This window comes from Trichosurus vulpecula, chromosome 7, assembly GCF_011100635.1.
Source record: "Trichosurus vulpecula isolate mTriVul1 chromosome 7, mTriVul1.pri, whole genome shotgun sequence".
Classification (NCBI taxonomy): domain Eukaryota; kingdom Metazoa; phylum Chordata; class Mammalia; order Diprotodontia; family Phalangeridae; genus Trichosurus; species Trichosurus vulpecula.
In genome coordinates, this window is record NC_050579.1 from 255,315,368 (window position 1) to 255,341,518 (window position 26,151).

The following is a 26,151-nucleotide window of genomic DNA, read 5'->3' on the forward strand; positions in this document are numbered from 1 at the left end:
GTTCCCAGTTCAGCCACCTCCCCAGGGGCAGCAGGGGTGGTGCAGCTACAGAACTACAGCTGCAGTTGCTTCCAGCCCCAGGCCCACCTGTTGGGAGGAATTAAGTGGCAGATCAGAGCAGGAGTGCAGAGCCTGCTTAAGATTTGTGTCATGTCTGGGTGGGCGGTTCTTGGGGAAGGGGGAGTGCTGGTGTGGCAGAGCTGGCTGTATAGAAATAGCTCTGAAATCAATGGCACATCCCCTAAAGCTTGGAACAAAGTACTCTTTGCTCTACAAGCAGTCATACCCCCGACGAAAAACTCAAGGGTCAAGTAAGTTGGCTAGGAACATGGCCAGGCAGCGAAAACGCACTCAGATTCAGACTCAGACTTTGGAATCTTTCTTTGGTGACAAAGAGGACCAAAACATACAGACAGAAGAAGTCAACAAAGTCAAAGAGCCTACATCAAAAGCCTCCAAGAAAAACACAAACTGTTCTCAGGCCATGGAAGAGCTCAAAAAGGATTTGGAAAAGCAAGTTAGAGAAGTAGAGGAAAAATTGGGAAGAGAAATGAGAATGATGCGAGAAAACCATGAAAAACAAGTCAATGACTTGCTAAAGGAGACCCAAAAAAATACTGAAAAAAATACTGGAGAAAACAACACCTTAAAAAATAGACTAACTCAAATGGCAAAAGAGCTCCAAAAAGCCAATGTAGAGAAGAATGCCTTGAAAGGCAGAATTACCCAAATGAAAAAGGAGGTCCAAAAGACCACTGAAGAAAATACTACCTTAAAAATTAGATTGGAGCAAGTGGAAGCTAGTGACTTTATGAGAAATCAAGATATCATAAAACAGAAACAAAGGAATGAAAAAGTGGAAGACAATGTGAAATATCTCATTGGAAAAACCACTGACCTGGAAAATAAATCCAGAAGAGATAATTTAAAAATTATTGGACTACCTGAAAGCCATGATCAAAAAAAGAGCCTAAACATCATCCTTCAAGAAATTATCAAGGAGAACTGCCCTGATATTCTAGAACCAGAGGATAAAATAGAAATGGAAAGAATCCACCGATCACCTCCTCAAAAAGATCCCAAAAAGAAAACTCCTAGGAATATTGTTGCCAAATTCCAGAGTTCCCAGGTCAAGGAGAAAATATTGTAAGCAGCCAGAAAGAAACAATTTGAGTATTGTGGAAAAACAATCAGGATAACACAGGATCTAGCAGCTTCCACATTAAGGGATCGAAGGGCTTGGAATACGATATTTCTGAGGTCAGTGGCGCTAGGATTAAAACCAAGAATCACCTACCCAGCAAAACTGAGTATCATGCTCCAAGGCAAAATATGGATTTTCAATAAAATAGAGGACTTTCAAGCTTTCTCAGTGAAAAGACCAGAGCTGAATAGAAAATTTCACTTTCAAACACAAGAATCAAGAGAAGCATGAAAAGGTAAAGAAGAGAGAGAAATCATAAGGGACTTACTAAAGTTGAACTGTTTTGTTTTTACATTCCTACATGGAAAGATGATGTGTATGATTCATGAGACCTCAGTATCATAGTAGCTGAGAGGAATATGCATATATGTGTGTGTGTGTGTGTGTGTACATTTATGCGTGTCTATGTATATATATATGTAGGTGTGTGTGTATATATATCTAATATATAGATAGAGGGCACAGAGTGAGTTGAATATGAAGGGATGATATCTAAAAAAAAATTCAAATTAAGGGATAAGAGAGGAATATATTGAGAGAGGGAGAAAGTGAGAGATAGAATGGGGCAAATTATCTCGCATAAAAGTGGCAAGAAAAAGCGGTTCTCTAGGAAGGGAAGAGGGGGAATGAGTAAATCTTGCTCTCATCGGATTTGACCTGAGGAGGGAATACCATACACACTCAGTTGGGTATCTTACCCCACAGGAAAGAAGGAGGAAGAAGATAAAAAAGGGGGGACGATAGAAGGGAGGGCAGACTGGGGGAGGAGGTAATCAGAAACAAACACTTTTAAAAAGGGACAGGGTCAGGGGAAAAAATTCAATAAAGGGGGATAGGTTAGGAAGGAGCAAAACATAGTTAGTCTTTCCCAACATGAGTATTGTGGAAGGGTTTTACATAATGATATGCATGTGGCCTATATTGAATTGCTTACCTTCTTAGGGAGGGTGGGTGAGGAGGGAAGAGGGAAGAGAATTTGGAACTCAAAGTTTTAAAAACAGATGTTCAAAAACAAAAAAAAAATTTTTTTCATGCAACTAGGAAATAAGAAACACAGGCAGTGGGGCATAGAAATTTATATTCCCCTACAAGAGAAGAAGGGAAAGGGGGATGGGAGGGGAGTGGGCTGACAGATGGGAGGGCTGACTGGTGAACGGGGCAACCAGAATACATGCCATCTTGGAGTGGGCGGGAGGGTAGAAATGGGGAGAAAATTCATAATTCAAACTCTTGTGAAAATTAATGCTGAAAACTAAATATATTAAATTAGATAAGAATTTAAAAAAAGAAAAAAATCAATGATTTTACAAATATTTTCTTCACAAAAATTGTTTAATTAGCTAGTTTTACAGTTACCTGGAGGTAAACTTTCTCAAAATGGCTGAGTTACTCTTAGACCTGTAAGTGTTTTTGTTTTGTTTTTGTTTTTTGCCAGTGTATTAGGAAGGCAATGACCAACACAAACATACAAAAGATTTTTAAATTTCTGCATATAATTAAGTGCCTTTAATTAAAAAAATAAAACCATGCAAAACTGTAGGACAAAGTGAGTAAGCTTTTTTTGGATAGGATTACTAAACTGGTATGTAGTTAAAAGGAATTGTATTAAACATAATTAGTTTTCAGCAGAGGATTTGATGAAATATCCCATGCTATTCTGTTAGACAAAGTAGAGGGATGTTAACTTGACAATACTGCAGTTAGGTTAATTTAGAACTAATTGTATAACGAGAGTAGTCATTGTTTAAATGTTCCAGGGATCTAGAGTTTTGGCTCTGTGCTTTTTGATATTTTTATCCATGATTTGACTAAAGGCATAGATGGCATGTGATTTTGGTGGCTAGGACAATTTCTTAAATTTGATAAGATGAAATTCATTAGGATAAATAGAAAAAATCTTCTTCTTGGGTTAAAAAAATTAACTTCAGAGACAGCAAAAGATCTGCGAGTTTTGGTGGACTGCAAGCTTAGTATGATATGGCATCCAAAAAACCTAACCCAGTCTTGTGATTCTTTAATAATTTCCATAGGTTCAAGGTAACATTTGCTCTATAATTTGTCCTGCTCATAAGTATTATTTTCAAGTTGGCACCACATTTTAAGGAGGATATTTAAAAGTTAGAAAGTGTACAGAGGAAGGGAACCAAGGTCATAATTGATTTTTGATATTTTAAATTCATTTGATATTATAGAATAAGTTTGTGAATTCTTAATCAGAAAAAAACACTTGGTGGGAGGGTGTGAAGGTTACTGGCAGTCATCTTAAAATATTTGATTGGCTATAATGTGCTAGTGGGATTGGATGTATTTTCTTAGACTCAAAAGTTCCAAAGAGGCAAATATAATGTTGATTTGAGGGGAAAAACAATTCCTAACACAGCTACTGAAAAACAAAATATAGGGGGTGGAGCCAAGATGGCAGGGAATTCAGAGCGGGGGACAGCAATAAGATTTTACCCTTGATTAGACCACTTTGAGAGCCCTAAAAGTTTTCATATCCACAGCTGGCGCAGTTGTCCTTGAAATCCTGGATCAAAACAAAATATAATACTCCAAGAAAATAGCAACAGGACTAGCCCAAATCTTCCTTCAAGAAATGCCCAGAACTTAGCCATAATATCAAGTTAAAAGTAAAAAAGTAGGCTGGAAGAATAAACAACAGCAACAGTAACAAAAAAAGAGAATTCCAATATAAAGAACTCTTATGGCAGCAGGGAAACTGAAGACAGAATTCTAGATGAAGGGAATGACTAAAAAATCTAAAAGCAAGAGCCTCAAAGGAAAACACAGCTTGTGCCCAGTTTCACCTAGAGTTCCTAGAAGAGATAAAGCAGATTTAAAAAAAAAATTAAAAATATTTTTTAAATGAAGTTAGAGTACAAGAGGAAAAAATTGGAAATGAGAGCAATGGAACAAAGGATTGAAAAGGGAATTAACAACTTTCTTCAGTAGATACAGAACCTTGCTCAAGCAACATATCTGAAAAGAAAGCTGCCCAGATCTTGGATGAAACCTTCCATCATAGCCAAAAGTCCAGAGCTTCCAGGTGTGGAAAAAATACTATAACCAGCAAGTCAGAAAGAATTCAGGTATCCTCGTCAGAATCATACACGATTTAACCAACACCATTTTCAAAGAATGCAATACTTGGAACATGATATTCCAAAAGAAAAGGATAAAGGCTTATCTTACCCAATAAAATTGAGGGCAGAGGAAAAAATGGACCTTTCATCAAATAGACATTCTCCAAGCATTCTTGATGAAGAGATCAGGGTTGTGTAGAAACTTTGGAATACAAACACCAGAGGTAAGAGAAGCATAAAAAAATCTTTCCAGGTTTTTCTGAAGTCTATCTGCTTATCATTTCTTATAGCACAATAGAATTCCATTATGTTCATATACCACAACTTGTTCCGCCACTTCCCAAATGATGGCCATCCCCTCAATTTCCAATTCTTGGCCCACTGCAAAAAGAGCTGCTATAAATATGTTTGTACATGTGGGATCTTTTTCTATTCATATGGTCTCTTTGGGGTACAGACCTAGATTTGGTATTGCTGGGTTAAAGGGTATGCTCATTTTTATAACCCTTTGGGCATAGTTCCAAATTGTTCTCCAGAATGGTTGGAGCAGTTCACAACTCTACCAACAGTGCATTAGTGTTCCAATTTTCCCACATCTTCTCCACCATTCATATTTTTCCTGTTTTGTCATGTTAGCCAGTCTGTTAGGTGTAATGTGGTACCTCAGATTTTGTTTTAATTTGCATTCTTTAATCAGTATTGATTTAGAGCATTTTTTCATATGACTATAGATTGCTTTCATTTCTTTATCCAAAAACTGCCTGTTCCTAGCCTTTGACCATTTATCAATTGGGGAATGACTTGTTTTCTTATAAATTTGTCTCAGTTCTCTATGTATTTTAGAAATCAGGCCTTTATCAGAGACACTGGCTGTAAAAACTGTTTCCCAGCTTTCTGCTTCCTTTCTAATCTTGGTTGCCGTGCCTTTGTTCGTGCAAACCCTTTTGAATTTAATGTAATCAGAATTATGCATTTTGCATTTCATCATGTTCTCTGTCTCTTGTTTGGTCATAAATTCTTCCCTTCTCCATAGATCTGACAGGTGAACTATTCCTTGCTCTCCTAATTTCCTTATGGTATCACCCTTTATGTCTAAATCATGTACCCATTTTGACCTTATCTTGGTATATAGTGTAAGATGTTGGTCTGTGCCTAGTTTCTGCCATACTAATTTCCAGTTTTCCCAGCAGTTTTTGTCAAATAGTGAGTTCTTATCCCAGAAGCTGGAATGTCTGGGTTTATGAAACAGTAGATTACTATAGTCATTGACTACTGTGTCTTGTATACCTAACCTATTCCAGTGATCCACCACTCTGTTTCCTAGTCAGTACTAAGTAGTTTTGATGATTTCTGATTTATAATACATTTTAAGATCTGGTATGGCTAGGCCACCTTCCCTAGCCTTTTTTTTTCATCGATTCCCTTGATATTCTGGACCTTTTGTTCTTCTAGATGAGTTTTGTTATGTTTTTTTTTCTAGCTCTATAAAATAATTTTTTGGTAGTTCGATTGGTTTCCCCCTCTCCCGCTTCTCCCCCCCCGCCCCCACAACCCTCTCACTGATCTCTTTGGAAATGCTTCTAGCTTATCCCCATTCCATATAATGCTTGCTGATGGTTTTAGATAAATGCTACTTATAGTGTTTTTATCAGGAATGGGTGTTGTATTTTGTCAAAAGCTTTTTCTGTATCTATTTAGATAATCATATGATTTCTGTTAATCTTGTTCTTAATATGGTTAGTTATGCTGATACTTTCGCTAATCTTGAACCATCTTTGCACTCCTGGTATAAATCTCACCTGATCATAAGTGTATTATCTTCGTGATAAGTTGTTGTAATGTCTTTGCTAATATTTTATTTAAAATTTTTGCACCTATGTTCATTGGGAAAATTGGTTTATAATTTTCTTTCTTTGTTTTGACTCTTTCAGGTTTATGTGTCAACACCATATTTGTATCATAAAGAGAATTTGCTAGGACTCCTTTGCCTGTTTTTCCAGATATTTTATATAGCATTGAATGAATTGTTCTTTAAATGTTTGGTAGTATTCACTTGTAAATATATCTGGCCCTGGCAATTTTTCTTAGGGAGTTCATTGATGGCTTGTTTAATTTCTTTTTCTGAAAAGGATTTAAATTTTTTATTTCCTTTTCCATTGGTCTGGACAGTTCATATTTTTTATAGATACTCACTTATTTAAATTAGGTTGTCAAATTTATTTGCATACAATTGGGCAAAGTAGTTCCTCGTTATTGTTTTAATTTCTTCTTCATTGGTGATGAATTCACTCATTTCATTTTTGATACTGGTCATTTGGTTTTCTTCTTTATTTTTTTAAATTAAATTTACCAAAAGTTATGTCTCATTTTTTTTCCCATAAAACCAGCTCTTAGTTTTTTTAATCAGTTCAATAGTTTTCTTAATTTCATTTGTATTATTCTCTCCTTTGATTTTCAGAATTTCTAATTTTGTATTTAATCTTGAATATGTTCTTTTCTTAGCCTTTTCAGTTGCATGTTCCAATTCATTGATCTCTTTCTCTGTTTTATTCATGAAAGCATTTAGAAATATAAAATTTTCTGTAAGAACCACTTTGCCTGCATCACATAAGATTTGGTTTGTTGTCTCATTATTATCATTCTAGTGGATGAAGTTATTGATTTTGTGTGTGATTTGTTATTTGACCCACTCATTCTTTTAGGATTAGATTATTTAGTTTCCAATTAATTTTTCCTCTTGTCTTTCCATGGCCCTTTTTTACATGTAATTTTTATTGCATCATGATCTGAAAAGGATGCACTTAATATTTTTGCCTTTCTGCATTGGATTGTGAGGTTTTTATGCCCTAATACATGGTCAGTTTTTGTGTAGGTGCCGTGTACTGCTGAGAAAAAGGTATATTTCTTTCTATCCCCATTCAGTTTTCTGCAGAGGTCTGCCATATGTAATGGTTAGATTTATCTAGTTCTGAGAGGGGGACATTGAGGTCTCCCACTAGTACAGTTTTGCTATCTATTTCTTCCTGTTAACTCCCTTAACTTCTGCTTTACGAATTTGGATGCTATACCACTTGTTGCATATATGTTTGGTAATGATATTGCTTCATTGAATATGGTATCTTTTAACAGGCCATAGTTTCCTTCCTTATCTCTTTTAATAAGATCTATTTTTGCTTTTGCTTTGTCTGAGATCAGTATTGCTACTTGTAATGCCAATCACAGCAGCACACCTGAAGACTGCTGCTGTGAAAAATTTTAAGGGTTTAATTGCATAGTGTAATAAACTCTCTATTTAGAACTAAACATTGTTCAATAAACTAAAGCATAATATTCATAGCAACATCCTTAAGGAAAACATATTCAACACACACAGACACACCCCCATTTATATCTATATCTATATCTATCTATCTATCTACCTATCTATCTATGTCTCATAACACTCAGTGTGTTATATGGCACGTAGCATACATCAGGGTTGTCCAAAATGAGGCCTGCAGGCTGTGGCCTGCCTACAAGCATAGAAATTTACATAAATACTTTAGTAAATGAAGCCAAGCTACTGTAGGGCTTCTCACTAAAATGGCAAGTCAAAATATATGGTCGATTGTTTCAATAAAAACCTAAGGTTCGCATATATCATTGTTTTCAGTAACATTCTCCAAAATCCTTGTTCACACAATCAGGGGGTCCCAGGCTAAGGTCTTCTCTAGCACAACTCATCCTTAAGGAATAGCAGAAAATATCACACCATCCACCGCTAGGTCGCAGTAAGAACAATCTTCTTAATCGATACCAAGTGTCCAAGTAAAGTCCTCTTTCATCTTAACTTGAGGTTAACTTCCAAGTCCCATGGCTCTTCTTCTGTGGGCTGACTGCTTCCGACTCTCACCTGGATTCCTAGGTAAGTAGCTCTCCACTCCTGCTCCATGTCTCAGTCCATGGGAACTGCTCTACTCCAAGCTCTCCCTGCTCCTGCCCACAACTTCTCTGGGGACAAAAAAGCTTGACAGGGCAACAATACTGACACACACCACCAGCACCATCATCTCAATTCACATCCAAAGTCCAGAGGATCTATGATAACAGCTCAGTTCACTTTAACAGCTCTCAAAAGAGGCTTAAGCTAAGCCTCCTTCCCATGGTCAGGTTTCTGCCCTACAGCTCTATTTGCTTTCAAACTTCAGAGTCTCCTTCAGCAAGGCTCTGCTATCAGAGGTCTCCTCTCCACATTCTTTTCTTTTCAACTCTGGCTCTCTTAACGTCTGCTCTCTCAACACTGGCTCGCTCTCTATATCTACATACACAGTTCTACTCAGCATCTGATTGACTAGGGCCCACATGTATACATCTGATTGGTGAGATCCCACTTACACATGTCTGATTGGCTCAGTACAGAGGCATGTAAGACTGAGGCTGGAAAGCTGAATAACATACACAGAAAAATAGCAAAAAATTCTACTTCGCTTGCCACTACACTATCCCTACTTTTTTTTTTTTTCATTTCAGCTGAAGCATAATATATTCTACTCTAGCCTTTTACTTTTATTCCGTGTGTATCTCTCTGCTTCAAATGTGTTTCTTGTAAATAACATATTGTTGGATTGGTTTTTAATCCATTTTGCTGTCTTCTTCCATTTTATGGGAGAGTTTATCCCTTTCACATTCACAGTTATGATTACTATATGTGTCTTTCCCTGCATCCTGTTTCCTCCCTGTATACGCCTTTCTCTCTCCTTTCTCCCTTTTCCTACTCACTAGTGTTTTGCTTTTGTCTACTGCCTCCCTCAATCTGACCTCCCTTCTATCAGCCTCCTCCCTTTTCTTCTTTTTTCCCCTACTATTCCTTGCCTCCCTTCTATCCCCCTCCCCCTTTTTTCTTTCTCCTTTCTCCTCCTACTTCCTATAGGGCAAGTTAGATTTCTGTACCCAACTGAGCATGTTATTCCCTCTTTGAACCAAATCAGATGAGAGTAAGGTTCAAACATTGCTTGTCTCCATCCCTTCTTTCCTCTACTGTAATAGGTCTTTGTGCCTCTTTCTGTGATAAAATTTACCCTATTCTGCCTCCTCCCTTTCTCTTCTCCCAGTACAATCACTTTTCACCTCTTAATGAGATTTTTTATTATCACACCAAAGTGAACTTATACCCCTGCCCTTTGTCTATGCATACCCCTTCTAAATGTCATAATATAGATACAGTTCTCAAGAGTTACGTATTGTCTTCCCATGTAGGGATGTAAACAGTTTACCCTTATTGAATAACAAGGTGTGTTTTTTTCTTTCCTATTTACCATTTTATGCCTCTCTTGGATCTGGTATTTCAAGATCAGATTTTCTGTTGAGCTCTGGTTTTTTCATCAGGAAGGTTTGGAAGCGCCCCATTTCATTGAATGTCTGTCTCCTCCTCTGAATGATTATGCTCAATTTTGCTAGGTAGTTGATCATTGGTTGTAATCCAAGCTCCTTTGCCTTACGGAATATCATATTCCAAGCCCTCTGATCTTTTAATGTAAAAGCTGCAAAGTTCTACTTCAAGGTCCTTACTGTGGGTTCCATGATATTTAAATTGTTTCTTTCTGGCTGCTTGCAGTATTTTCTCCTTGACCTGATAATTCTGGAATTTGGCTACAATATTCCTTGGCATTTTTATTTTGTGATCTCTTTCAGAAGGTGATTGGTAAATTCTTTCCATGAATATTTTACTGTCTGGTTCTAGGACCTCAGGTCAGTTTTCCTTGATAATTTATTGATAGATGCTATCCAGGGTCTTTTTTTGAACATGGCTTTCAGGCAGACCAGTAATTCTTAAATAATCTCTCCTGGATGTATTTTTCAATTCAGTTGTTTTTCCAATGAGGTATTTTATGTTTTCTTCCATTTTTTTCATTCTTTTTATTTTGTTTGACTGATTCATGATGTTGCATAGAGTCATTAGCTTCCACTTGCTTAATTCTAACTTTTAAGGAATTGTTTTCTTCAGTTAGCTGTTGACCTCCTTTTTCATTTGGTTGATTTTACTTTTTAAGGAGTTTTTCTCTTCAGTGAGCTTTTTTGCCTCCTTTTCCATTTGGTCAATTCTCCCTTTTAAGGAGTTGTTTTCTGCAATGTACTTTTTCCCCATTTGGCCAATTGTATTTTTTAAGGTATTATTTTCTACGGTCAATTTTGGTCCATCCTTTTTTAAGCTGTTGCCTCACTCTCGTGTACCTCTCATTTCTTTTCCCAATTTTTCTTTTACTTCTCTTATTTTACTTTTAAAATCCTTCTTGAGGTCTTTCAAGGAGGCTTTTTGGTCTTGAGAACAGTTCATAGTTCCCTTTTTAGGTTTTTGATGTGGGATTATTGACAGTGTTGTCCTTTTCTGCATTTGTGTCTTGATATTCCCTGACCCCATAGAAAGAATCTATGATCATTGTCTGTTTCTTGTTTTTGCTCATCTTGTTTGCCTATTTCCTGACTTTTAAAGTTGAGCTCTGCTTCTGGTATACAGTGGGCCCTGTCTCAAGCTTCTTGTTCTAGGGCCAGGGGCCTGGTCACTGACTTTGTGTGCTGGGGCCTTAGGTGCTTGTAGCTGGAGGTTATAGGAGTCTCAGCTTACCTGGTGCTGAGTTGGTGTGGGATTTATATTCTAAACTCGTTTGGCTGCCATTTGTTTCCACTTGCAAGATAGTCATGTTTCCTTACTAAGGTATTCCTTTGGCATTTCTGTGGCAATAGCGTTACATCTGGTCAGCTTCTATAAAGAATATATAGTTATATATGTATATATAACTATAGTTAGTATTAATAATTTCTAATGTTGATTTTCAGTTTTTATGGCTAGTTGCTTTTAAAAATTCATTCGTTATTGAGTTGTACTTGTTTACCATATTTTTTTTAATTACCGTTTTTTAATACTGATATTTGGCAGAACAGGTTGGTCATATAGTGGTACTTATCAGGGATAAGTATCACATCAATCATAATTTTCCTCTGTCTGTTAAAACATAATTTACTTGATTGTTTTTCATGATTTTTTTTTGGTGTTTGCTATGTTCAGGGTCTATTATTTCTTTTCTTAAACAAAGTGCTTATGCTATAAAATTCATTTGGCTTTTGTATAGTCCTTATTTTTCTGGCCACTCCCATTATTTTTAACTGAGTCATACTTTCCCATATATTTTTCACCATCTTAATTCATTCCTAACTTTTCACTGAAGTTACCAGTCATGAATCAATGTATTAAAAAGCATTCATAAGTGCTTACTACATGTAAAACACTACGTTGAACACTAGGGAAGCAAATAGGAATTAGGTGTATATGTTTATCTACATATGTTTATGACATCTATATCTCTTTATATGCGTATTTAAAGTTAATATATTTCATGTCAACTATGTTAAATATATATCTGTACATGCATATATACATATGTGTATATATACATATATATTTGTTTAATTTTGTTCAGTTTGGATTTTATAAAGCTTTCTCCCCTTCTCTTCCCTAGTTGTCCCTGTGATATTGAAAGCACTGACATATGATGAAAAACGAGGAGCCTGCAGTGTGGGTTCCAACGTGAGAGATGCTGCATGTTATGTTTGTTGGGCTTTTGCCCGTGCCTATGAGCCTGAGGAATTGAAGCCTTTTGTTAATAAGATTTCAAGGTAAGATATATTTTGTGCAGTTATAAAGATTAAAGATTTCCTTGTTTTTATTGATACTTATAAGTCGTGCTTGATATCTTTTACCTACAACTTACTCAACTTGTTATTGAACTAGTGAATAAATGAATAAATTTATTTTAGGAAAGATCAAGTACATAAGTAGACTTTTTCAACAATAAGATATTGGCGTGTGTTGTCATTAGTTCGGGCAGTGTTCTGTGGAGTTTGTCTGCATGCCACTTCTTCGAGTAGTACTATCCTGCTCAGACATATCCACACAGAAAGATAATCCTTTATCCCTTAAATTAGTACTTACTTAATAAGTATGCCAATTAAAGTAAGCCTTTTTTTCCCCCAATTACCAATCATTTATTGATAATTGGTTTGGTTAGTTGAATTTTAATTGTATCAAAATATCAGAGACCAAGTAAAAATATAGAAAAGCAGTATCTCTCTTTTTTTTTAATCAACATATGATATAATTTCCTTGTCTTTTTAGAATATAAAGTTTCTCTTCTTTTACCTAATTTTTTTTAAAATTCTCGGTTAAGGAATCCTGGGTTTATTTTGGTCCTAGTTCCTTGCTACCCTTGATAGCCTTCATTAGTTTCTTTTCATATTTTTTAAACTTCATTTATAAAAGGACAGTGGCTCACTCAGAGTAACAAACTGATCAGAGACAAAAAATTAGTGCAATGTAAGATATATCATTTCTCCCTTTAGCACTTGCTTGATACTTTAGTATGAAAGATTGGCATAGCACAAAGTACGTGCTTTTGTGGTTTTTTTAAAAATTGAATTGGTATTTAGAAGATTTACAAATAGGTACCAGTTCTGTTATTTGCTAATAATGCATTCAAACTAAAGATTTCCACACCTAGCTGTGTCAGAAAATGTGTTTATCATTTTGGACCTGGGTCCATCATCAGTTTTACAGAGATGAGTAGCATGCTTGGTCATTGCATTGGTTAGCATTCTTAAGTCTTTAAAATTGTTTTTTTACATTGTTGTAGTTATTGAATAAATTCTTCTCTCGATTCTTCTAACTTCACTTTCCCTCAGTTCATACAGTCTTCCCAAGTTGCTCTGAATCTATTCCTTTCATCATTTCTTTTAGCATATTAACATTATATTATATTCTCAAATACAAAATCCTCCTTCAGAGCCCTTCACAATCCGGTTCTCTTCCACTTTGAAGTCTTCATACCCTGTCTCTTGCCTCCCCAAACTGTTTGATCTAATGACATTGGCCTCCTTGCTCGTCTTTGAACAAGACACTATATCTCCTGACTTCATGCATTTTTACTGTCTGTCTCTCATGCCTGGAATACTGTCCTTCTTTGTCTCTGCCTCCTGCCTTCCTTCAAGTCCCAGCTAAAATCCTACCTTCTATAGGAAGCCTTTCTGAATCCCTCAGTTCTAATACCTTCTCTCTGTTGATTATTTCCCATTTATCCTGTACATAGTTTGTTTGTAAATAGTTGTTTGTTTGTTTTCTCTCTCCAATAGATTGAGAGTTCCTTGGGAGCAAGGTCTGTCTTTTGCCTTTCTTTGTATCCCTAGTACTTTACACACTGCCAGGCATTTGGTAGCCTCTTAATATGTGCTTATTGAAGGAGTATTAATATGCCATAATTTTTTTTTCATTCTTCTGTTGGTGGGTGTGCTCTTAGTTTTCAGTTCTTTGCTATGAGAAAAAGTACTGTTGTAAGTATATTTGGACATATGGGTCTTTCCATTTTCTTGTGATCTCCGTCTTAGTTCACTTATGTTTCCAACCTTGCTATCATCCTCAGCTTTTCACTAGAATTTACCTATGAGCATATATCCAATCTCATGCCAAGCTTCCTCAATTCTACCTTCACAACTTCTCTCACTTATGTCCCCTTCTCTCCACTCATATGGCTGCCACACTTGTCCTCATCACCTCACACCTGGACTACTACAGTAGTCTTTTGGTTCTTTCTGCCTCAGTTTTCTCCTTTACATTCCATCCTCAACTGCTAAAGCAGTTTTTTCCTTAAGTGCAGGTCTGACTGTGTCACTTAACTACACTGCAAACTCCAGGGGATCCTTATCACTTTTAGGATCATATACAAGATTACTGATTTTTCTTTAAAAGCCTTCACAACTTCCACTTTTACTACTTTTTCCAGTATCCTTTCTCTTGTCCTTTCCTTGTACTCAGTGTTCCAGTGATAATGGAATCAATGATGCTGCTCACTTCACTCCTCTTCAGTGAGCAACCCCCCACCTCCAGTACTAAAGACTGAGAAAAAGCAAAAGTAAAACAAAATAAGAAACATGATGATAAAGCAAAATTAATATATACAGTGTCTATGTCCATTGTGCCTCTTTTTGTCCACTAATCTTTTTTGTCAGGAGGTATATAACATGACTCATCATCTGGAGATATGGCTAGTAATTGCCTTTGTCAGAATTTTTAAGTCTTTCAAATTTGTTTTTGTTTACAATGTTGCTGTCCTTTTAAAGATTTGTTTTCCTGGTTCTACTTAATTATGCATCAGCTCATACTCCCCAGAATTCTCTGAAATTGTCTTTTTCATAATTTTTAGTGGTACAATAACATGTATTTAAATTCATGTAAAATAATTTTATTCGTTCCCCAGTTTATTGGAATACCCTTTCATTCTACTTCTTTTATTTTTTTGTTTTCACCTTTCAATCTCTTCTTGCAAATCTCCTGTGCACACACATGTGTACAAAACTGATAACCCAGAGAAAAATATAAAACATAAATACAAAATCTGAGATTATGAATGCGTGCGTGCATGCGGATGCACACACGTGCACTCACACATGTATGCATGTACACACACACATCTACTCCCAAGACATCTCAGTTTCTTGTCTTATTTAGCTTTCTTAATGCTTTGAAGGCATTAGGTTCTGAGATAAATAATTGTTTCTTTGAATTCACCTTCACATAGTTCTTTGAAACTGAACAAATGTGTATACCTTTCCATGACTAGTGGAAAGGTAGGAAAGGGATTCATTATGAGCAGCTTTAATAGTCAAACTAAGGATTTTGTATTTAATCCTTACATTTACTAAATGGAATGACATGGTTAGACCTGTACTTTAAGAATATCACTTTGGATCTCATCATGGAAAAGTTCATCCACATCCAGAGAAAGAAATACGGAGTCTGCATACAGATTAAAGCATATGATTTGTTCTCTTTTTTGTTTTGTTTTTTCTTTCATGGTTCCTCCCATTTGTTCTAATTCTCCTATACAACATGACTAATGTGAAAATATGTTTAATAAGAATGTATATGTAGAGCCTATATAAGATTGTACGCCATCTTGGGGAGAGGGGAGGAGAGGGAGGTGGAGAAAATTTAAAACTTATGGAAATGAATGTTAAAAACTAAAAATAAATAAATTAATTTAAAAATAAAATCAAACAAAATATATGATGATTCCTCCCTCACCCCCACCCCCATCCTCCCTCCCACAAAAACAAACAAATATTACTTTGGTGATCTTTTATAAAATGAAGGTTGGCCTATTGTGGAGAGAGACTTAAGGCGGGGAGATCAACCAGAAGGCTATTATAATAATCCAGGGAAAGAGACAGAGAAGGAGAGACAAAGACAGAAAGATAGATTTGGAGGGAGACAGGGATAGATAGATCAAGGAACAGCTAGGTTGTGAGCCCGAGGAACTAGGATGATAGTGGTTCCCTAGGTAGTAATAAGGAAGTCAGAGTAGGTGCAGCTAAGTGGTATGGTGGATAGAGTGCTTAGCCCAAAGTCAGGAAAACTCAACTTCCTGAGTTTAAATCTCTTAGACACGTACTAGCTGTGTGACCCTGGACAAATCACTTAACCCCGTTTGTCTCAATTCCTCATCTGTAAAATGAGCTGGAGAAGGAAATGGCAAACTGCTCCAGAATCTTTGCTAAGAGAAAGCCCCAAATGGGGTCACAAAACATGACTGAAATTACTCAACAACAACAGCAGAAAGAGAGGATTTTTGTAAAAGATAATGAATTTATTTTTGGATATATTGAATTTAAGACATGATATCCAGTCTTGGGTGTTTAATAAGCAGTAGGAAGTGACAGACTGTATGAAGGTTGGGAGAAAGTTTCCATTTAGATAAATAGATCTGATAATCATTTGCATAGAGATGAAAGTAGAATCCATAGGAGCAGGTACAATTAATAAATGAAGTAATCTAGAAGGAGAGGAGAAGGATAGAGCCTTGGGGATACCCACACTTAATTAGTCAATAAACAAAATTAAGCTGCTTTTATGTCGAAAGTACTGTGCTAAGTACTGGGGTTAAAAAAAGGACAAAAGACAGCTCCTACCCAAGAGGAGCTGACAGTTTAATAGAGGAGATAATTTACAAACAACTATGTGCAAATAAATTATATACAGGATAAGTTGGAAGTAGTTAACAGAAAGAATTAAGGGGCATCAGGAAAGACTTCTTATAGAAGGTAGAATTTTAGCTGGGAATTGAAGGAAGCCATGGAAGCCAGGAGGTAGAAATTAGGAGGGAGAGCATTCCAGGCATGTGAAATAGCCAGAGAATGTGTCTGGAGCCAAGAGATGTAGGGTCTTGTTTGAGAACAGCAAGAAGGCCAGTTTCACTGGGTCCCAGAGTATATGGGGTATATCGATATAGGGTATGAGAAGACTGGAAAGGTGGCAGGGCAGGTTATAAAGGATTTTAAAAGGTAAACAGAGGATTTTGTATTTGATCCTGGAGGTGATAGGAGCCATTAGAGTTAATTGAATTGGGATTGGGATGACATCATCATGTATGTCCTTTAGGAAGATCACTTTGAGGGATGAGTAGAGAATTCACTGTAATGGAGAGAGAAGTAAGGGGTGGGGGGAATCAACTGGTAGGCTATTGTGATAGTACAGGCAAGAGGTGATCTTCTCACATTTATTACTTATCATTGGCCTGTACCAGGGTGGTGGCATTATCAAAGGAGAGAATTGCAGATATATGAGAGATGTTACAAAGGTACAAATGCCAAGACTTGATTATTGATTGGATATAGAGGGTGAGAGATAGTGATAAGTTGAGGATGACACCTGTGTTGTAAGCCTGGGTGTCTGGGAAGATGGTAACATCTTTATGTGAAATGTGTAAGTTGAGGAAGTATAATGTTGGGGTGCTTGCGGAAGTACCACTGTATATGTTGAAGTTCCCTATTGTAAGGATAGCAGCTGGAGAGGAAAGCCTATGAGCCGGGAACTGAACATGTTGAGGAAGGGAAGTATCCTGGAAGGTCTGTAGACAACAGCTACCAGAATTTTGGTTGGTTCAGTAGATACGGATGGAGTGAACTTTAATTAAAGGAGAAGAGATTACTGAGTGATAGTGGTAGAGGAAGAACTCAGAGGTGACTTTGGGGAGCACAGGCTATTCCAATTTCCCTATCTTAACTAGCGACTGGATGGGCATGAATAAAAATGTAGCCTTTGCTGGAAAGGGTCACCATGGAGACTGCATCTTCAGGAGGGAGTCAGATCTCAATGACAGTCAGTAGGTAGGAGTAGGAAAGGAGAAGATATGAGATTAAGGCAGTTTATTACCTATGAAGCAGACATTCCAGAGAGTACATGGAAGGTCTCGGTAGCTTTAGAGTGTGACATTTGGGGTGGGAGGGGTGAGAAGAATGAGTATGAGGATACAGGCAGCAGGGTATGGGAATAGGATTCAGAATCACTATGGCAGAGGAGTTTGTCAATTGTTTTAGATCAGTTTTCGTTGTTCATATGTGTTTGGCCTCAGGGTTGTCTTCTCAGGGCCTTAGGCAGTTCAGTTTAGGGAACAAGTACTTGGAGAAAAAATGATATTACTCCCCTTCCTTAAGGCAGGAGTCTTGATGCAATTGCCTTTCTTTACTATGCTGGAAGGGAAGAATCTGGTGTTTGCTGGAGTAGTGTTTCTCTCCTGTTCCCTCAGAAGATTAGATACCAAGTGGGGGACTTAGTGGGAGGGAACAGTGCCCTCTGCTCTCACCACAAAAGTAGGAGATCGGCTCAATAGAGTATTGTCTCTTTACCTCAAAAGCAAGAGACTGATTTGTTATGGAGGCTGGAGACTAAGCAGGAGATATTGCCTGAAAGAATGGTAGCCTCTCCCCTCACCACAAAGTTAGCAGTAATAGATTGGATGAAGATTCAGTAAAGCAGTTTGAGAAGGTGTGATTAGAAAGTTGACAGGTAGGAAGAGAACAGGGAGAGAACAATGTCATGAAAACCTAGATAGAAGAGAGGATGAAGAAGAGAATGATCCACAGTGTCAGAGGCTGCAGAGCGGCTAAGCAAGATGCTGCTGCTTGAGAAAAAGCCATTTGGCCTGTCTCAAGGTCAAAAGATTTGGCTTCATAGAGGTCATCAGTAACTTTTTGGAGAGTGTTTGAATGATGCCAGAATTCAGAAAGTGAGAGGGTTAGTCATTCTAGAGAGAACAATGAAATGGTTTGTAGATCTAGATGGGACATTGGAGAGTTGGAAGTCAGGTTGAAGGATATAGGAATAAGGAAGAGTGCAGTGTGGGGCAAGGGATGAAAGTATGACAAAGTGGAAGAATGCTAACCATTGAAGATGAGTTCAGGCAGATGTCAGTGATGAAAGAAGTCCATTGAGAGAGTAGGCCTCTCTTGATGTCCAAACCTGGCAATGGCTGGTGATGTTGAGTCTTGTGATGCCTAGGAGACCCACCTCACCACTAGTGGTAGTAGGTGAAGGTATAACCTGGTAGACTCTGGATAGGGCCTTGTAGGTACTGGTGATTTGAAGTGGATCTGGTCTGGGAATGGCTTCCTGGTAAATACTGAAGCCAGAAACTTATGGTCTGGGTCTGATATAGTTCATCCTGAAAAGACTCATGAGGGAGGAGGACCAGTCAAATAGACTGGATTGGGGCTGAGGAAGGATCAAAGTTGGAGGGGACAATTGGGCAAAAATAAATCCCTAACAAGTCCTGAGGTGAGTGCAGAGACTACGGAGGGGCCAGGGTTAAATGCAAATGAAGCAGTACTCCCTGGAAAGTACTGTACATTAAGTAATCACAGGTGAAAGGGTGCCTGAATGAGAGGGAGCAGTGCTCCCTGGGATGTCTCAGTGGCAACAGTCATTATGAGGATTCTGATTAGGGTCAAGAGAAGAAGTCTTGACTCTTTTGTTGCTGTTTAGTCTTTGTTGTTTAATTGTTTTCGGTTGTATCCAATTTTTCATGACCCCATTTGGGGTTTTCTTGGCAAAGGTACTAGAGTACTATCTCCACTGCCTTTTTTTTAGATAGAATGTGGGCCTATAACTTTCTGACTGTGACTATATCCTTCAGTCTTAACTCCAGATGAAAGTATGAGAAAAAGTATGAAGTTTTCATTCAATTCTTTGTTAGAGTAGAAAACAAAATTTCTATTTAGCAAATATTGAAAAGTCACTTTTTCCTTTCCTTTCATTCTGGTCATCTGTTATTGCTCATTCGTGGCAGTTGTACTTATGTTTTGGAGGCTGTTAGTATTCTCTCCCTCCTCAAAATGCCTTGTTTTATTTATGTACATATTATATTCTGAGAGTGAATTTCTCTGGAGGGAACTCCGTACATTAATGAAGTTACAGGACTAAACAAACAAACAACAACAACAACAACAACAACAACAAAATATATATGTGTGTGTGTGTGTGTGTGTGTGTGTGTGTGTGTATGTGTGTATATATATACATATATATATATGTATTAGCTGATGAAGCATTCCCTCAAGATTGTCATTTTAAATGCTTTCATGACCTTTTAATAAAATCCACATTTCCTAAGTTTATACTTTATGGAACAATCTTACTGGCTCTTATTTTTTTCCTTAAATATATTTTATTTTTCAATTGATGAGCATTTATTTTCTCTCTTTTCCACCTCCTTACTCCTCTGAGGAAAAAAGAAGAAAAACAAATCCTTTCTAGCAAATTTGCATTGTAGTCAAGCAAAATAAATTACCACATTAGCTATGTCCAAAAATGGATGTCCATTACTTCCCTAGTCAAGAGATGAGTGGCATTATCTGTCCTCTGGAATGGTCATTATATTGATTAGAACTCTCAGATCTTTCTAGTTTTTTTCTGAAAGTGTTGTTGGTATAGTATGAATGTTTTCCTTTTTCTGCTCAGTTCACTTTATATCATTTCATACAAATCATCTTAGCTTTCTCTGGAACCTTTTTCATCGTTTCTTATGGCAAAGTACATTCCTATGCCATAATTTGTTTAGCTAGTCCCCAGTTGCTGGGTGCTCCTTTAGTTTCCAGTTGTTACTGTAAAGAACTCTCCCCCCCCCCCCCCTCCATATTTACCTATAAGGCTTTTTCTTTCACTTATCTCTTTGGAGTCCTGAACTAGTCTTATAACTAGGTCAAAGTACATTACACAGTTTAATAATTTTTGGTGGCATGATTCCAAATTGCTTGTCATAATGACTTGCCTACTTCCTTACTTATAGATGGATGGATGGAATAACCTTTTTATTAACCTGCCATGTGCCAGGCCTTGTGCTAAGTGCTTTATAAAAATTATCTCATTTGATCCTTATTGAATTAATTGTGCTTTTTGTTGTTTGGAAAAGATTTTGTTTTTCGCTGACAGAGGTCACTAGGAATTTCATTCCTTCTTTAATTTAAAGTTAATTTTAAGAAAGTAACATTTCTTAGTCCAGGAACTACTACTATACTAGAGACTAAACGCAATTTTATTTTGTTTTTTTTTTTCTGTAATATGTTTTTCCTAGTTGGCAGAGGTTTGAAATTCAGCACAGTACAGCATCAAATTTAAGATTCTTTGTGACTTTTGCTTTATTTGTTTCTTACATTATCCAGGGTATGGGCTACCTAAATCATAGTGAATTGTGGTCTTGTTCAGTTGTGGATACCTACCAGATGTGCCTCTAGGGGCACACAAACTCTCCCTGCCCCCGTCTGCTCCGCCCCTCCTCCAGTTAACTCTGAGAAATCTTTTATAGAATTAATCATTTTAATCTACACCATGCTCTCAAGTAAGCAAGGAATCCCTTCAGGTTACATTGTGGTACTTGGGTGGAGTAGTATGTGTAAGCTTATTCTGTCACACCCTGTGGAGGCAGTTTATAATTTGAGAACTGAAATTCTTGACCTGTCACTGACACATTTTGTGTTTAAGAAACAGCATTCATGAGTTTCTCTGTTTAGTTAAGAAAAAAGATCATAAAGATGTAGGGAATAGACAGTAGAATTCAGTTTCCTTGATAGTTTCTAGAAATACATGAGATCTTCAGGAACAGAATAATCATGTTGGTGTATGGAGACATAAGACTATGCTATATAAAAACTAATTATACTTTCAGTCCTTTGATCTAAGTAGATATTAAACTTTCTTGACTTCTTGTGAGCATTCCTACTTTATTACTTATTACTGAGTGGTGTGGGGAGGGGCGCAGTGTGGCTTGTTGGTTTGAACCAAAATTTCATCCCTAGGGAACGTCTTCTTTGGAAATTCCAGTAACTTATCTGTAAATTGTAGTTTTAGAGAGTGTTTTTTGGGCCTCTGTGAGGGTAAGGACTTGATCATAGTCACACAGCCAGTATGTGTTAAAGTCTTGAACCCAGGTTTTCTTGACTGTCACTCTGTTTTCTATATAACACTGTCTCATTATATCAGCCTCTAAAAATGCTGGTAAATTAAGTTTGTGTCTGTACATTGAGGCTTGGTATCAGTATTTCTTAGTTAATACAAAAAATGTCAGAAATCTTCATTATATGTGTAAGTTTTGCTTCACACATTTTTTTTTGAAGTGTCTTTGGACATTTTGTGTTCCTGTTTCATGAACCAATACAAATGCCCTTTGTCAAAGCAATTTTTTTTTCTAGTCTAGTTTAACAGGTTTCTTAAGGAGGTTCACTTGTAATTCTCCCGTATTTATCTAGATTTCAAGCCCACATTTTGTTGTCTACGGATAGAGTGATAAGGACAAATCTTTGCAAATGAGTAATTTTAAATGAATTAATACAATTAGTGTGAATTAAATAAAAATACACATAAATGTATATAAACCATAGAGGATGGTGTTGACATGTACTTTTTGATCATCAAATTGGGTACATCTTTCAAAGGAAAATCCTCTTTGTTTATAATAGGTCATAAATTTTTAATTACAGTCTTTTAGATGCACTAAATATGGTGATAAATGACAAAATTCTGTTAAGTGTACTTCTTCTTTCCCAAACTTTGCAATATTTACACAGTCTCTGAAAAAAAAAAAACCCACAAAATTAAAACTTAAATTTTGTTCATGGAAGAAAAAAGCTGATAAAATCCAAGTAGGAGGTAATAATAAAGTAGCAAAAAGCAATTTGAAATAATTTACTGAGGAACTTCATGTATCATAGAAATACGAGGTGCTGTTGGCTACCTGAAGTTTAAAAAATGTTTGTTCTTACAGAAACAACCAATAAGCTAATTTACATTCTTCAGATCTGTTTAGTGTTGTTGTTTTTGGTTTAGTTTAGATTTCAATATTCAGTTGTGCAGGTATTTCAGTTCCTTCCAAAGATTTTGCTAAGGGAATCTGAGTAAACTCTCTTCTACAAAACAATTATAGATGTTTACTACTAAATACAAGGTCCATTTGAAGTACATTTGATGAATTGATAAAATTCTTAAAGTTTAGAATTTGTGCTTGGTTTAAAACTGTTTTGCTCACCATCTAGGAGGAGAAGGTGGATAGAAAACTGGATGTACTGATTGAGAAAGAAATGTGGCTGTCTTAAAAGTGAAAGTGAGGTACAATATAGAAACAATGAGACATTTAAAGTTTGAGCATATTTGTGCAGAGCAGTTGTGAATTATTAAAAAGAAATTATATTGTGAGAGTAGCCCCACACCATTTGCATTATGCCAGAGAAAAATGCACTTTTCTAAATGGTTATTGCTAAATAATGCTATGGTTGTTACTTGATAAATAGATTTCATCACCTGAAACTGTTTTGTAATCTTGGTTCATTTTGACTTCATTGTAAGCATCATGAAGTAAGTGCTTGGTGAATGACTCTGCTTTGGTATCTGCCCCTCCTACTGAGAGGTAAATGCTGACTCTCATATTTTACTAATTCTTAGCCTAGCTCCTTGTTCAGGCAGTACATGCAGAGTTGTGGGAGTGCATGTAACTTCACCTTCCCTGGGGTGGTGCGTGTTTGTGGTAGAAGAAAAGAATGGCATGGATATTGGTTCAACTGATACTTCTTTCTTCAGGGCAAGATTGTCCTGAAGAATAAGAAAATATGAAGTATTGCTCAGAGCTACATCTTATTCTCTGTTTCTTTATATTACAATTTCCATGAATGAAAATATAAAGACTGTTCTTTACATGAAAATTTAATAGGTATTTCTTGACCCAAAGAACCAAAGCCACACTATTTTGTGTGCTTCAAATGATTTCAGTTTTATCACACTGACATTTAAGAGCTGTAATTTTAATGTTTTAAGTTTGTAAATTTAATCGATTTGATGAATTTTTTCCTTTTTACAATAGTGTTTAACATGACTAAAGATGTAAATAGGTCTTAACATTTTTTTTCTGTAGTTTTTTTCAAGTTATGAAAATGTTGAATGAATTGTAAATTGTTGAGGGAAGTGATAGAACAAGTGAACTGAAATTTGGAATTTTTTTTAAAGCTTGGAATAATGTATTTAGCATTTTTAGGATTGAAAAGTACTATAAAAACTGAATAAGAAGTGGGTGTGTGGCAATATAGCAAGTGCAGTTCTTAACAAAAATCAGATGAAGTGAGTTTCTAACAAGTCAAGACACGTACCTTCATTTGACTTTAACACAGACTATTCCTCTGTGTTAGGAAATCCTGGTGAAGTATCACATAAATCTCTTCAGTGAAAGCAAAGTCTAAGCCCTAAACATGTTTCAGCTTATGCAGAGGTTGGTTTCTTTTCTTGTTTGTAGTATCACTATTAATGTTCCCTCCTTTCAAATGCAAAATGAAAATGAATGACTCATTTACAGGTTAAGTTTTTAAACTTAAATAGTAAAATTTAAGTAGAAATTTATTACTGAAAAAGACACCATTAAGTTGACATACTGATATGATGCCAAAATTTTGAGATTTGTTAGTCTTTATATAGCATTATTCATTTAGATATAATTCAGTATGATTGAGTTTGATGATAATAAAAAGCTATTTTTTTAGACAGCTGTGTGCCTAATAAATCCACCTTGTTTATTTAGTACCATTGCTAAATTTCTAATAACAAACCTATTTTATAGTTCTAAAATGGAAAATTTAAGATTATGCCCATATTTGTTCTTAAAATAAACAGCTTTGGAGACCAGCCATTGTTTTGCATGGAAATACAGGTGATTCTTCCTCCTAGCTGGCTTGTAGTTAATAGATGTAATTAATAATTAATAGATTCAGAATTAGGATAAAACTCTCTATTTGGGTAATGCTATTTTTTTTTTAGTATGGCAAAACTGGAACCTTCCCACTGTAGCATTTAGTAAGTTAGGGATAAATTGATAAACATTTGACAAAGAGTAGACTTAAACATAGAATTAACTTAGATCAAGTAGTTTGGACAGTGTGTTTTTGAGGATGAATTCATACATCGTTTCTATGCTAAAATCAACCAAAAAAACTTTACTCTTAATTTTCAAAGTGAAATTAATTTCTAGATGACCTCTAACGTATACTTTGAGTTCTCTTCTAATACTTTCTGTGTATTTATACATGTAGACATGCATGGCTTTGTAATAAATTGTTTCTGTTGAACTTTACTCACAGAAACCTCAGTGTTTTACATGAATGTGAAATATCAGTTTGAGAGCTTAAGCTAGAAACTGACCTAATGAATGAATACTAGTCCTGTGCTCTATCCAGGATAACTTCTCTCTTTTAACACTTCCACCACCCTGGTGTGTTTCTTTATCAACTGTATGCCTGGACTATTACATTAGCTTGCTGGTTGATCACCCCACCTCAAGTCTCTCCCCGCTCCAGTTAGTCCCACTCCTCTTCCTTCCCTCCTGTGACTTGGATTTAAGAGAGATTAGGAAAGGCTTCTTGTAGAAGGTAAAATTTTTAGCTGAGACTTGAAGGAAGTCAGGGAGGCCAAAGCCAGGAAGACCTTATGAGAAAGGAGAGTGCAGCAGGCATGGATGACAGCCAGTGAAAGTTCTTGAAGTTGAGAGTTGAGAGATGGAGTATTTTACTCAAGGAACAGCAAAGAAGCAAGTGCAAATAGAAAGAATGGTAGTCCCTGCCCTCAGGAGCTTATAATTGATCATGATTAGGCTGCACACAAAAGAAAGCTGAAAAGTGGGGTGGGGGTGCAGGAAGAAGATCCCTACATAGTGGAAGAAATCCAAAATGAGTTCTGCTGGAGGAGCCAAAGAAGTTCGAAATGGGCAGGTGCAAAATGAGGAGATGTGGAGATGTCTGTCCTTTCTTCTCTCCTTAAATTGAAGTTGAAGACTTCATGACTCCACCCTCCAATTAGAGGGAAGGAAGGTACTGATATGGGGTGGCTACTGAGGCTGATTTGATCTTATAAGAAGATGAGATGTCATAATAATGAATTTTGGGGGAGGGGTGGAGCATGATGGGGAAGTCAAAGAAATACAAATACAAAATGAGTGCAGCCTGAGAAGCCAAAGAAGTCCTGAATGAGCACAGCTGTTTGGGAAATAAGGAAGTCTCTAAGGTCATCCCAAGGAAGCCATTGATAAGAAGAAAGTTCCCATATACACCAAAATATTTATAGCAGTCCTTGCTCTCAAGACAAAGGTCTTGCAATAGAGTTGCGGTTGTAGGGATTATGGGGTTGGATACTTCAGGAGATCAGTTTATACATAGTAGGTTTGTGCATCTTGGTATTAATTCCCATGGAGGGAAAGGGGAGAGGAAGTGATTGGGTGTTTGGGAAGGCATGGATTGAAGAATGAAGTACTTTGCCTTCTGTATTTATTGCACCTAGGTGTTGCAGTGGATAGAGTGCTGGGCCTGGAATTAGGAAGTCGTGAGTTCAAATCTGGCCTTTGATACTTACTAGCTATATAATCCTGGGCAAGTCACTTAATATCTGTCTGCCTTAGTTTCCTCATCTGAAAAATGAGGATAATAATATTGCTACCTTTAGAGTTGTTGTAAAGATAAAATGAGAAAATATTTGTAAAGTAC

General features: G+C 36.5%; 1 protein-coding gene across 1 annotated transcript in view; it reads left to right on the forward strand.

Annotated features, from left to right (window-relative positions):
- The window catches only part of TBCD (tubulin folding cofactor D), a 497,899-nt gene that overhangs the window by 189,565 nt on the left and 282,183 nt on the right, over positions 1-26,151 (forward strand). Inside the window, exon 15 of the mRNA XM_036767571.1 lies at positions 11,781-11,937. Coding sequence (XP_036623466.1) covers positions 11,781-11,937 — 157 coding nt within the window. The remainder of the gene's footprint in view (positions 1-11,780; positions 11,938-26,151) is intronic.